A 15322-nucleotide genomic window follows, 5' to 3' on the forward strand; every position below is an offset into this window, starting at 1 on the left:
CTGAGAGATACTAAGAAAGCTGTCCCTTTTTTAAAGAAGCATTGATGGGAATTACGAGACTAAGGTAATACTTTTCTGAAACTTAGTTAAAAAGTGGCTATACTTGAAAGATCTTGCATACTGTGCTAAGGATTACGGATTCCAGCAGTTTGGGAACATTATCTATTTAAAAAGCATTTCAGCAATCACTTAACCACTGTGGATACTGCCTATATTTAACATTGATGAACGATTCTCACCTAACACTGAAAAGTAGCTAAAAACACAAAGCTGGAAAAGAGACAATTATAAGTGAAACATTGTATTTACCCTCACTTACAGTTCATTTTAAATTGTGTGATCAAGTTTCAAATTGTATCAAATTGTATTATTGTATCAAGTTAGAGAGACATTTTAAACTCACAACGCTGGCCAGTTGTAATAATTAACTCTTTAATTAGTTGTATTTACTAATTAACTCTGCAAAACAGCTATTGCTGAGTCTAATGAATTTAAATTGCAAATACTAAGTGTTTTTAAATGTGAGTCTAATGAATTTCAATTTATTACTGGTAGACACCGGTGTCTTAGATTTTGTATGTAAACTTTTTAGGTTTTGTTTTTAAGATTATTAATTTTATTGGGTATTGACTTATTGAATGAAATAGAAATTATTAAATTTTCTCACTTGGAAATTATTCCATTGTTTATAAATAAAATTATATGTATCTCTAAAATTGCAGTTCAATTTTTCTTAGACAGTCTGCCTCTCTTTGGCGCCACCCACACTCCCTTCTTGTCCACAGGAAAGTACTTCAGCAAACCTAGTAGCTCCAGCATGGCCTCTCAGGACTTATGTTGATCTGATTCAAATTTCTAGTGTTCCTCCTCCGTGGCGTCTTCCTCAACGTCTATATCTGCTATCTCTTTTATCAAAATCTTCAATTTCTCAATTTGACTACTTGGAGGTATAACAGTTAATCCTTTCTCAGGAGTTTTTCTGACTCAGTGGTAGATACCCTGATTCAGGCTTGTAAGCCAGTTGTTGGGAAAATGTATCATATCATTTGGAAAGTTTACATTTCTTGGTGTGTGGAGCAAGGTTATACTTAACATTCCTTTAGAATTCCACGCATTCTCCAATTCCTTCAAGATGGCTTAGATAAGAGATTGCCAGCCAGTACTATGAATGGTCACATTTGTGCCCTTTCTGTCTTATTCCATAGAAAGCTTTCTAGACTTCTAGATATTCAAGCCTTTGTGCAGGCTTTGGTTGGAATCAGAACAGTTATAAAGCAAATTGCTCATCCTTGGAATCTCAACTTAGTTTTGAGAGTTTTACAATATTCTCTGTTTTTTAACCTATATATGCATTGGACCTTCAGTTGTTGTCTTGGAAGGTTTTGTTTCTATTGGCTATTTTTCCTGCAACAGCAAGATAAAGCTCATGCTAGTTTATTTTACCTAAAGTTGTTTCTTCTGATAATATTAATCAGGAAGTTGTAATACATTCCTTATGTCCTAATCCAAAAAAACGCTATAGAAAGTAATTTGGATGTGGTCAAGACTTTGAAATACTATCTACAAGCCACTAAATAATTTTGTCAGTCCTCAAGCGTATTTGTTCTGTTTTTGAAGGGGGGAAAAGGGTCAGAAGGCAACATCTGTTTCATTAGCTTCCTGGTTAAAAAGATTGATTCATAAGGCTTACTTGGAGGCCACCTTTACCTCTTATTCAACTAATTTAGGCCTAGATTTAGAGTTCGGCGGTAGCCGTCAAAACCAGCGTTAGAGGCTCCTAACGCTGGTTTTGGCCGCCCGCTGGTATTTGGAGTCAGTGATTAAAGGGTCTAACGCTCACTTTTCAGCCGCGACTTTTCCATACCGCAGATCCCCCTACGCCATTTGCGTAGCCTATCTTTTCAATGGGATCTTCCTAACGCCGGTATTTAGAGTCGTTTCTGCAGTGAGCGTTAGAGCTCTAACGACAAGATTCCAGCCGCCTGAAAATAGCAGGAGTTAAGAGCTTTCTGGCTAACGCCGGTTTATAAAGCTCTTAACTACTGTACCCTAAAGTACACTAACACCCATAAACTACCTATGTACCCCTAAACCGAGGTCCCCCCACATCGCCGCCACTCGATTAAAATTTTTAACCCCTAATCTGCCGACCGCCACCTACGTTATACTTATGTACCCCTAATCTGCTGCCCCTAACACCGCCGACCCCTGTATTATATCTATTAACCCCTAACTTGCCCCCCACAACGTCGCCGCAAGCTACTTAAAATAATTAACCCCTAATCTTCCGACCGCAAATCGCCGCCACCTACGTTATCCCTATGTACCCCTAATCTGCTACCCCTAACATCGCCGACCCCTATGTTATATTTATTAACCCCTAATCTGCCCCCCTCAACGTCGCCGACACCTACCTACACTTATTAACCCCTAATCTGCCGAGCGGACCTGAGCGCTACTATAATAAAGTTATTAACCCCTAATCCGCCTCACTAACCCTATCATAAATAGTATTAACCCCTAATCTGCCCTCCCTAACATCGCCGACACCTACCTTCAATTATTAACCCCTAATCTGCCGACCGGAGCTCACCGCTATTCTAATAAATGTATTAACCCCTAAAGCTAAGTCTAACCCTAACACTAACACCCCCCTAAGTTAAATATAATTTTTATCTAACGAAATAAATTAACTCTTATTAAATAAATAATTCCTATTTAAAGCTAAATACTTACCTGTAAAATACATCCTAATATAGCTACAATATAAATTATAATTATATTATAGCTATTTTAGGATTAATATTTATTTTACAGGCAACTTTGTAATTATTTTAACCAGGTACAATAGCTATTAAATAGTTAAGAACTATTTAATAGTTACCTAGTTAAAATAATAACAAATTTACCTGTAAAATAAATCCTAACCTAAGATATAATTAAACCTAACACTACCCTATCAATAAAATAATTAAATAAACTACCTACAATTACCTACAATTAACCTAACACTACACTATCAATAAATTAATTAAACACAATTGCTACAAATAAATACAATTAAATAAACTATCTAAAGTACAAAAAATAAAAAAGAACTAAGTTACAGAAAATAATAAAATATTTACAAACATAAGAAAAATATTACAACAATTTTAAACTAATTACACCTACTCTAAGCCCTCTAATAAAATAACAAAGCCCCCCAAAATAAAAAATTCCCTACCCTATTCTAAAATACAAATATTACAAGCTCTTTTACCTTACCAGCCCTGAACAGGGCCCTTTGCGGGGCATGCCCCAAGAATTTCAGCTCTTTTGCCTGTAAAAAAAAAACATACAATACCCCCCCCCCAACATTACAACCCACCACCCACATACCCCTAATCTAACCCAAACCCCCCTTAAATAAACCTAACACTAATCCCCTGAAGATCTTCCTACCTTGTCTTCACCATACCAGGTTCACCGATCCGTCCTGGCTCCAAGATCTTCATCCAACCCAAGCGGGGGTTGGCGATCCATAATCCGGTGCTCCAAAGTCTTCCTCCTATCCGGCAAGAAGAGGACATCCGGACCGGCAAACATCTTCTCCAAGCGGCATCTTCTATCTTCTTCCATCCGATGACGACCGGCTCCATCTTGAAGACCTCCAGCGCGGATCCATCCTCTTCTTCCGACGACTAGACGACGAATGACGGTTCCTTTAAGGGACGTCATCCAAGATGGCGTCCCTCGAATTCCGATTGGCTGATAGGATTCTATCAGCCAATCGGAATTAAGGTAGGAATTTTCTGATTGGCTGATGGAATCAGCCAATCAGAATATAGTTCAATCCGATTGGCTGATCCAATCAGCCAATCAGATTGAGCTCGCATTCTATTGGCTGATCGGAACAGCCAATAGAATGCGAGCTCAATCTGATTGAATCAGCCAATCGGATTGAACTATATTCTGATTGGCTGATTCCATCAGCCAATCAGAAAATTCCTACCTTAATTCCGATTGGCTGATAGAATCCTATCAGCCAATCGGAATTCGAGGGACGCCATCTTGGATGACGTCCCTTAAAGGAACCGTCATTCGTCGTCTAGTCGTCGGAAGAAGAGGATGGATCCGCGCTGGAGGTCTTCAAGATGGAGCCGGTCGTCATCGGATGGAAGAAGATAGAAGATGCCGCTTGGAGAAGATGTTTGCCGGTCCGGATGTCCTCTTCTTGCCGGATAGGAGGAAGACTTTGGAGCACCGGATTATGGATCGCCAACCCCCGCTTGGGTTGGATGAAGATCTTGGAGCCAGGACGGATCGGTGAACCTGGTATGGTGAAGACAAGGTAGGAAGATCTTCAGGGGATTAGTGTTAGGTTTATTTAAGGGGGGTTTGGGTTAGATTAGGGGTATGTGGGTGGTGGGTTGTAATGTTGGGGGGGGGGTATTGTATGTTTTTTTTTACAGGCAAAAGAGCTGAAATTCTTGGGGCATGCCCCGCAAAGGGCCCTGTTCAGGGCTGGTAAGGTAAAAGAGCTTGTAATATTTGTATTTTAGAATAGGGTAGGGAATTTTTTTATTTTGGGGGGCTTTGTTATTTTATTAGGGGGCTTAGAGTAGGTGTAATTAGTTTAAAATTGTTGTAATATTTTTCTTATGTTTGTAAATATTTTATTATTTTCTGTAACTTAGTTCTTTTTTATTTTTTGTACTTTAGATAGTTTATTTAATTGTATTTATTTGTAGCAATTGTGTTTAATTAATTTATTGATAGTGTAGTGTTAGGTTAATTGTAGGTAATTGTAGGTAGTTTATTTAATTATTTTATTGATAGGGTAGTGTTAGGTTTAATTATATCTTAGGTTAGGATTTATTTTACAGGTAAATTTGTTATTATTTTAACTAGGTAACTATTAAATAGTTCTTAACTATTTAATAGCTATTGTACCTGGTTAAAATAATTACAAAGTTGCCTGTAAAATAAATATTAATCCTAAAATAGCTATAATATAATTATAATTTATATTGTAGCTATATTAGGATTTATTTTACAGGTAAGTATTTAGCTTTAAATAGGAATCATTTATTTAATAAGAGTTAATTTATTTCGTTAGATAAAAATTATATTTAACTTAGGGGGGTGTTAGTGTTAGGGTTAGACTTAGCTTTAGGGGTTAATACATTTATTAGAATAGCGGTGAGCTCCGGTCGGCAGATTAGGGGTTAATAATTGAAGGTAGGTGTCGGCGATGTTAGGGAGGGCAGATTAGGGGTTAATACTATTTATGATAGGGTTAGTGAGGCGGATTAGGGGTTAATAACTTTATTATAGTAGCGCTCAGGTCCGCTCGGCAGATTAGGGGTTAATAAGTGTAGGCAGGTGTCGGCGACGTTGTGGGGGGCAGATTAGGGGTTAATAAATATAACATAGGGGTCGGCGATGTTAGGGCAGCAGATTAGGGGTACATAGGGATAACGTAGGTGGCGGCGGTTTACGGAGCGGCAGATTAGGGGTTAAAAGTGTAATGCAGGGGTCAGCGATAGCGGGGGGCGGCAGATTAGGGGTTAATAAGTGTAAGGTTAGGGGTGTTTAGACTCGGGGTACATGTTAGAGTGTTAGGTGCAGACGTAGGAAGTGTTTCCCCATAGGAAACAATGGGGCTGCGTTAAGAGCTGAACGCTGCTTTTTTGCAGGTGTTAGGTTTTTTTTCAGCTCAAACTGCCCCATTGTTTCCTATGGGAGAATCGTGCACGAGCACGTTTTTGATGCCGGCCGCGTCCGTAAGCAACTCTGGTATCGAGAGTTGCATTTGCGGTAAATATGCTCTACGCTCCTTTTTTGGAGCCTAACGCAGCATTTGTTTGAACTCTCGATACCAGAGTTAAATTTATGGTGCGGCCAGAAAAAAACCCGCGGAGCGTTAACAGCCCTTTTACCGCCGAACTCCAAATCTAGGCCTTAGTGTCTACTTCCTGGCCTTTAAGAATGAGGCAGCAACTTATTTGCATACGTTTCTAAATTTTATCATTTTGATGTGTTTGTTTCGGCTGAGGCAACTTTAGGCAGGAAGGTTCTTCCAGCTGTTTTTTCCAGTAAATAGGTGCCAGCCTTTTTTCTTTGTCCCACCCATTTTTTCGTGAACTCCAAAGCTTGGGTATTAGTTTCCAACAGTCAGGAATTGTGGACTTTCACCACCCTAAGAAAGAAAACATAGTTTATTCTTACCTGATGATAAATTAATTTCTTTCTTGCTAGTAAGAGTCCACAAACCCGCCCATTTTTTCTAGTTTTATATCTCTTTACCCTACTGTCTTTCCTACTTTCTGTTTCTGCGCTATACTTGGAGGTACAGGGAAGTCGGAGGGATAATAAAGCTCTTGGTGTAGGGTGTATTTGCCTCTTCTTCCTGGTGGTCAGGTGATGATTTCCCAACAGTCAGCAATCGTGGACTCTCACCACCAAGAAAGAAGTTATTTTATCAGGTAAGATTAAATTATGTTTTTGATACATTTACTTTTACATAAAAAAGATTAAGGGACATGAAACCCAACATTTTTCTCTCATGATTCAGATAAAGTATACATTTTTAAGCAACTTACCAATTTACTTCTATTATCAATTTTGTTTCATTCTCTTGCACTTCTAGGAGCCATTGACAAGAGCTCCTGAGCCTACATTGGTATGTTTTTCAACAAAAGATTATACCAAAGGAACAAATCATATTAGATAATGGAAGTAGTTGTTTTTAAAATTGTATGCTCTATCTGTATGCATCATCCTTTTTTTTTTTTTTTTCCTTTTCTTTCTGTAGACTTTACAAGGCTATTAATTTTCCTGCCTGTCCTCCCTTCAACTCTATATATTTTTATCCTGTTTTTCTTTCAACAAATATTTAAAGAGCCAGCGGCCAGCCATTTTATGAACACAGCAGAGGAGAGAACTTTGTCTGCGATTATATAACCATAATGACTAGAGTTAACAGGTGTGACAAACTGTCAATCAAATTGTTGTACCAATTGAAAGGTACTAGGGGCTGGCCACTTCTAACCTTTCTATTTCTTTTATTGCCAATGCTACTCTAACTGCTTATGCTGAGTCTGCAGGTGTATAGCAACAGCAGCCTGTTCTCTAAATCTTATCCTGCTGAGAGGAAGGCACCACTGCCCCTGCCATCCTCTTAGCAGGATAAGATAGCGAGTCTGACTCATGAGTGCAGCTGCAGGATGTGGTGTGTGATAAAGGGCTGCTCACCAGCTAAAAAAGGAAGAAAAACAGAGTAACCAAATGGAAGCGGTCAGGGAATTTGCCCCATGCCTCCTGGCCAGTCCCATGCCTGCTGATATTATGGGTGGGGGGCATCCTGGGCCTCCTGCTCCCTTCTGGGCCATCCTCACATCCTGGGATTCCCCTGGAAGTTCTGCCAGTGTTGCTTGTATAAAAACCTTTTTTGTAGTCTGTTATCTGTTAAAGCATATTAAGTGAAAGGTGTAGCAGGGAAGTCAGCAGGGTGCTGTTACAGGTCTGAGAATTAGAAAAGCCATAATTTTCAAAGCTAAATTACATGAAAAGGTGCAAAAATAATAATGCAAGCACAGTTGTATGCAAAAGTTTAGGCACCCCTGACAATTTCCATGATTTTAATTTATAAATAATTGGGTGATTGGATCAGCAATTTCATTTTGATCTATCAAATAACTGAAGGACACAGTAATATTTCAGTAGTGAAATGAGGTTTATTGGATTAACAGAAAATGTGCAATATGCATCAAAATGTAATTAGACAGGTGCATAAGTTTGGGCACCCCAACAGAAATATCACATCAATATTTAGTAGAGCCCCCTTTAGCAGAAATAACAGCCTCTAGATGCTTCCTATAGCCTGTAATGAGTGTCTGGATTCTGGATGAAGGCATTTTGGACCATTCCTCCTTGCAAAACATCTCCAGTTCAGTTAGGTTTGATGGTTGCCGAGCATGGACAGCTGCTTCAAATCACCCAACAGATTTTCAATGATATTCAGGTCTGGGAACTGGGATGGCCATTCCAGAACATTGCACTTGTTCCTCTGCATAAATGCGAGAGTAGATTTTGAGCAGTATTTTGAGTCGTTGTCTTGTTGAAATATCCAGCCCCAGCGTAACTTCAACTTTGTGACTGATTCCTCAACATTATTCTCAAGTATCTGCTGATATTGAGTGGAATCCATGCGACCCTCAACTTTAACAAGATTCCCAGTACCGGCACTGGCCACACAGCCCCACAGCATGATGGAACATCCACCAAATTTTACTGTGGGTAGCAAGTGTTTGTCTTGGAACAATGTGTTCTTTTGCCGCCATGCATAACACCCCTTGTTATGACCAAATAACTCAAACTTTGTTTCATCAGTCCACAGCACCTTCTTCCAAAATGAAGCTGGCTTGTCCAAATGTGCGTTTGCATACCTCAAGCGACTCTGTTTGTGGCGTTTGTGCAGAAAAGGCTTCTTTCGCATCACTCTCCCATACAGCTTCTCCTTGTGCAAAGTGCGCTGAATTGTTGAACGATGCACAGTGACACCATCTGCAGCAAGATGATGTTGTAGATCTTTGGAGGTGGTCTGTGGACTGTTTTTGTCCGTTCTCACCATCCTTTGCCTCTCCGATATTTTACTTGCCCTGCCACTTCTGGCCTTAACAAGAACTGTGCATGTGGTCTTCCATTTCCTCACTATGTCCCTCACAGTGGACACTGACGGCTTAAATCTCTGCAATAGCTTTTTGTCGCCTTCCCCTAAACCATAATGTTGAACAATCTTTGTTTTCAGGTCATTTGAGAGTTGTTTTGAGGCCCCCATGTTGCCACTCTTTAGAGGAGAGTCAAAGAGAACAACAACTTGCAATTGGCCACCTTAAATACCTTTTCTCATGATTGGATGCACCTGTCTATGAAGTTCAAGGCTTTTTGGGCTCACCAAACCAATTGTGTGTTCCAATTAATCAGTGCTAGGTAGTTACAGGTATTCAAATCAACAAAATGACAAGGGTGCCCAAATTTATGCATATTGCACATTTTCTGTTAATCGAATAAATCTCATTTCACTACTGAAATATTACTGTGTCCTTCAGTTATTTGATAGATCAAAAGGAAATTGCTGATCCAAACACCCAATTATTTATAAATAAAAATCATGGAAATTGTCAGGGGTGCCTAAACTTTTTCATACAACTGTATATCAAGAAGTAATTTTGATATAAATAACTAAACATTTTTATATTTAAATCTCAAGGTGTTTAATGTCCCTTTAATTGTAACTAATAGCAGTGTTGCCGATCTCATGTAGCAGTGTGTCTCTATTACCACCTCTAAATGCTGTACTCCTATAGTAGTGTGGGTGACACAGTTACAAGCATAGTCTTCAGTGAGAGAATTATTTCCGTTTACGTTCAGCCTATTCATTGAAGTTTGTAGGTTGTTCTTTTTAAGGGTCTACAGAGAATAACATGAAACATATATTTTTAAAGGCAGATAAATGCTAGAAGGCCCATGAAATTTGCCCTTCATTCATTTCATTAGAAATTCCTCGTAATACAGAGCAAATCAAACATATCTAAGTGCATGTAGCTCTTATACTTTGATCTAGAATAAAGTAATCAAAATATTTGGAAAACAAAGCTGAAACTTTTTTTTTTTTTGTCTGTCTAGGTGGAGCATTGAAATACTCCACTACTCTGACCAATAGACAACGAGGGAACATGATCTCTGTTCTTCCAGCAACACTGGACTGTGAGTATGCAGCATTACCATTAATGAAACTTACTTGCTTTCTCATTAGTTTTCAGTGATGTAATTACAAATCTTTATTTTACCTTTTATCATCTGTTCTTTAGGTTTGAGGCTTTACTGGAATCCTCTGCCATACTGTCTCTCAATATATTGCAGATTATTTTGTGAATCTATTTAATTGTTGTATAGACTTTGGTATTTTGTTGACACAGTATCATCTGCTAGATAATTAGAAATCCTTTTTAGAATGGGTGAGTAGGATAACCTAAATTATGCCTTTAGATCAGTGGTCTCAAAGTACCAGCCCTGGGGCCATATGCGGCCCTCAAGATAGTTTAATCTGGCCCTCCCTTGTTTATTAGGTAAATTATAAATTTAGTCCCATCAATTTTTTTAGGGTTCTAATTGGTGTAAAAAGAGGATGTTCTTCTATATAGGCACTCACAAGATAAATATAAAAACAAGCATGCATTGTCCAGTGTAGACTCCCATTATGCACTGCTTGGATAAATGTCACTTTTTATTTAGTAATCCCTTCACTTGGCAATATACACTGTTTATGTCTTTTGTGTACTACAACTCCCATCATGCACTACTACTTGGGTAAATGTCACGTCCAGTTTCTAGTATATCCAGTTCCAGAGCACTCACTCTGTTTAAGTGGCCCCCATGGGAGAAGAACACTTGGCCAGTGGCCCCAGAATACAACGAGCTTGATACCCCTGCTTTAGATGTTCCGCTGATTAATAAAATAATGCAGTTATGGTTGGGATAGAATATTCACCATGTACCATTGCAAACTGCGTCAGACAAATTATATTTTGATTCTGATCATAAGGTGTTTTGGTGAGCCTGCAAAATGCCCCATTGCCAAATCAATGTAATCAAATGCTGTGGTAGCTTAAAAGGACATGAAACCCATTTTTGTTTTCTTTTGTAATGCAGGTAGAGCATACAACTTTAAACACCTTTCCAATTTGCTTAATAAACTTGGTATCCTTTGTTTGAAGGAGCAGCAATGCACTACTTAGAGCTAGCTGAACACATCAGGTGAGCCAATGACAAGAACCATATATGTGGAGCCACCAATCAACATCTAGCTCCCAGTAGTGCATTGCTGTTACTTAGCCTACCTAGGTATTCTTTTTAACAAATGATACCAAGAGAATGAAGCAAATTAGAATTATGGGGGCGATTTATCAAGCACATACGTGCGCCCCTGTCTGCCGCAACTCGTCTCTGGCGGGCTGAATTCCCCTGGCAGAATTCAGCATTGCACACGAGCGCAACTTTGGGCTCGAGTGCAATCCCGTCTCCTGCCCGCGCACAACCAATCACACGTGAGCAGGAGCTGTCAATCTCCTCGGTTGGACTATATCGGCGAGATTGAAATTCGCCACTTTAGAGGTGGCGAAAGAATAAGAAAGCAGCGGACTGATGACCGCTGCTTGTTAAATACGGCGTGCAGATTCTCTTGTGAGAACCTGCAGTCATATGGGGTCAAAAGGCTTATGAAGCCTTTGATAAATAGACCCCTTAATGCTGTTTAAAAGGTTGTGCTTTATCTGAATCATGAAACTTTAATTTTACTTTATTGGCCCTTTTTAAAGCCTGTCTATCTATAGATGTTATTTCATTGGCACTTGTGGTACCTATAAATAATGAACATGCACTACGTTCACATAATAGCTTCAATGCATTCAGTTGAGCAATTGGTTGTTAGACCTTTCATATAATTCTCACTCCCCCCCCCCCCCCCCAGCAAATTTGTCACGTTATTAACTTAAACTGCAACTATATGTTTGTTGGGTGTGATATATAATCACATATGAGCTCCTAGACTTTAGCCCTGGGGTCTGTGAGATATCTGCAGCTTTCATTTCAGAGCGCTGTTGGGAATAGAGTTACAGAGGTCATGTAGGAGATACAGTCCCATGTTTGTTTATGCTGAAATCGCTAGTCAAGCAATTTATCATCTGTTTTTATATCCGGCGATCATCTTGTGTGAACTGACACTTAATACTCGCACTGTTTGCAGTCTTATCATTAACTGACAAATAAAGCTTCAGATATTAAACCGTTAAGTTTACATGTTTACACTGAGAGCTTTATATGCATTCTATTATTGCTAAGATTGCATTTACTCCTTTTTATTGTATAATACAGTATATCACTTTACCCCCCACCATTCCTGTACATGTCATTTTGTTTTCGCCTCTCTTACCTGTTTTCTTGTCCACTCTTAACTTCATTCAGTTGTCTGTATTTTTTGTTCTTCTCAATCTCTTATTGACATCCCCTCTCCACACTGGAAAGTGTTTGTATGAACAAAATGTAGACCGTTCAGGCCTAGGGAGTGGATGAATGTCTCACTGTATGTTTTAGATAGATTGGTTCTCAAATTGAGCCTACTGATTTTCAATCTGCCATTCATATCTCTTTCATTTGGTAATGTGTGGATACTATCTACTATATTAATGCATATTCACAATCATGCTGCATGTTTCTCTGACTTAGTAACTTGTATTAGTCAGCCAGCCTCACTGTTCTATCTTGTATAGGGCATTTGTGTACAAATCATTACATAGAGGCATACAATATAATATGCCTTCCACATGTACTTCTTGCATATTACACATGCTCCCAACAGCTATGAATGTTTGCACAATAGCCAGTGTTTGTATTTGTTTAAACGGTCTCATGCATATTGGCAACTCCCTAAATGACTGCTTGCTTTTTTATATCAATACCATAATTAGCAGAAGTAACAATTTAGCACTCCTTGTTGCCTATTTTGATTATAATGGCAGTTAATGCACATTTTATAGTAGAATCTCAAAGTGCGTAATGCCCCTTTATCATAAGAGTAGCATTTTTGTGCATAAACTTGTCTACTAAAACAACACATACAGCCTTATGTCTCATATACTTGTATTTGCTGAATCTACTGTCCTAAGGTAAGAAAACATGTTATTAAAGGGATATGAAACCCCAACACATTATTTTGCGATTCAGACAGAGCACATTATTTTTTTAAAAAAAAGTTTCCAATTTACGTCTTTTATCAAATGTGCTTCGTTCCCATGATATTCTGTGTTAAAGAGATACCTAGGTAGACATCTGGAGCACTACATGGCAGGAAATAGCGCTGCCCAAAGCATACATCCCAGCTTTTCGTCAAAAGATACCAAGAGAACAAAGAAAAAATAATAATAGAAGTAAATTAGAAAGTTGTCTAAAATTGCATGCTCTATCTGAATCAGGAAAGAAATTGTTTGGGTTTCATATCCCTTTAATACAAAAGTGTATCTATAAATGGAAGCTGTATATGTATATTTAGAGATGAGTGTCAGTGATTCTTGTATTGTAAATCACTAATTAAAATAAATACGTAAAACATGGATAGAACTTAAACATGTACAATATTTTACAATAACTTTGATATTTTAAACAACATTTACCAATTGTTGTTTGGATCACTCATAATTTCCAGGGGTGTTTGCTATAGAAATTGATTTGCACTGAGATCACAATACTTTTTTTTTCTTTCTCATTATTAAGTTGTAGAACAGTATATCTATATAGTATATACATTCAACATATGACAGAACAACATAGACAACCACTAAAATATAAATATGTACCCCTAGCTCTGTCTGTACAACAACTTGCGGCCCAGGGGGAGCTAACTCAGCTGAAAGAATATCTCCAGAAAGGTATGTCGTCTTTTGACCATTGCGTACATAATTGTGTTTCAAATCACAGATACAAACCTTAGTGGTCTATTTGTTACTGTGTGTGCATCCTTGACGAGACAGCCCTATAGCTCCCTGCTGTCTTTTAATTTGTACTGAGAGGAACCGATTCAAGTTCTACAAGTAACAGACTCTGAAAGCCCTTTCCTTTCTGTCTCACTGTAGCGTACTATATAGATATGATCATGCGGCATATTGCAGAGATGTCTTGTGTGTGACCCCACTGTGGGAAGACATAAATGCCATATCCTGTAGCCCCCCCCCCCCCCCCCCAATTTGTGACACTGCTCCCATGTTGTGGGAGTTTGGAATAATAGACCCCATGTACTGTAACTCCCTCTTATCTTTGTTTTCATTTCAGATATCACATTATTAAACAGGCCGGATGAAAGAGGTTTTACGCCCTTGATGTGGGCTGCTGCTTTTGGAGAGATAGAGACAGTTCACTACCTGCTGGAGATGGTAAAATGGGGTAGGGGCATAGAATGCATCTAGGTATTTGAGCACAAATGGTACTACCAGCAGTATGATCGATAGTAAAATAATATGGAGTGAATATAATAAAATAGGTGTCTCTATTAGGATTATTATTTATTATTATCGGTTATTTGTAGAGCGCCAACAGATTCCGCAGCGCTAGGATGAAATTATAGGCGTTATTGGGGAGAATTCTTTATTTTATATGGAGAGGTCAAGTTTAATATATATATATATATATATATATATATATATATATATGTGTGTGTGTGTGTCCCCTTACTTGTCATAGCAGCTGAAATAAGAGATTTTTTTTTAAAGTGTAGGTTTAAGGACTGCAAAACAATATTTTACTAACAAAAGCAAAGTATACTATGCATTTATAACAAAGTATTTTATTTCCCTTTAAAGGGACATTAAACACAAAAGTAAAAATGTCATAATAAGCTTGTTTAAGCATAGTAAAAGAACAGTGCACACTTATTTATTTTGTCTGGCCTTGTTATAATTAGAATTTTGCTTTTTCAACTAGCCTCAAAGACACAAAAATATGTTGCAGTTTGCTTGACCCACCTACATGCTCTTCCAGAACATGTTAAATCCCAGAATCCAGAAAGCCATGATTCCTGGAAAATGTCTTCTAGCTTCTGATTATTTTACATACATTTTCTATACAAACATCGTCCTCTCATTTGGCAAAAGTTTGAGCACCAATTAGTACCTAGTAATCCTACCTTAGGCAGAAATCACAGCCTCCAAACACTGCTTGTAGTTAGCTATTGCTTTAGGAATAATCAACCCAGAGATTTTCAATAATATTCAAGTCTGGGTAGTGTGAAGATACAGATATTCTAAAGATCATTAGTACAGAGGGCAGTGAGAGCTTTTATAGGCATATACAATGCAAGCTTAGCAGTGTCGGCTTGTAGTATTCTAGAGAAATGTGGGGAAATATTTTAGGTACCCAACTACTTATAATCATGAGAATCTAATGTGACCCTATTTTAGTGTGAGCTGTTTCTATATGTAATGCGTGAATCGCTGTCTGCAGGGAGCTGATCCACATATACTGGCTAAGGAGCGAGAAAGTGCATTATCACTTGCAAGTACGGGAGGATACTCCGACATTGTTACTCTTCTCCTCAACAAGAAAGTGGATATAAATATATATGACTGGGTAAGTAACAAGACATCTGCTGGTGAGGAGCAGGAAACATCTAAAATACTAATCATTTTAACATAAGGTGCGTACCAAAGGCACATTATGCTATTGGCAGTGTTCTGTGAACTCCCTTTAGCCTGAATTCCGTTGTATCTGTATATTTCAGTAACAAAAT

The 15322-nt window shown here is 38.3% G+C and overlaps 1 protein-coding gene across 2 annotated transcripts in view; it reads left to right on the forward strand.

Annotated features, from left to right (window-relative positions):
- Positions 1–15322, forward strand: part of RFXANK (regulatory factor X associated ankyrin containing protein) — a 55930-nt gene that overhangs the window by 15061 nt on the left and 25547 nt on the right. For both annotated transcript variants that reach the window (XM_053702917.1, XM_053702916.1), the window contains exons 3-6: positions 9673–9753; positions 13404–13469; positions 13870–13970; positions 15037–15162. In XM_053702917.1, coding sequence (XP_053558892.1) covers positions 9673–9753; positions 13404–13469; positions 13870–13970; positions 15037–15162 — 374 coding nt within the window. The remainder of the gene's footprint in view (positions 1–9672; positions 9754–13403; positions 13470–13869; positions 13971–15036; positions 15163–15322) is intronic.

Source organism: Bombina bombina, chromosome 2, assembly GCF_027579735.1.
Source record: "Bombina bombina isolate aBomBom1 chromosome 2, aBomBom1.pri, whole genome shotgun sequence".
NCBI classification, from domain to species: Eukaryota; Metazoa; Chordata; class Amphibia; order Anura; family Bombinatoridae; genus Bombina; species Bombina bombina.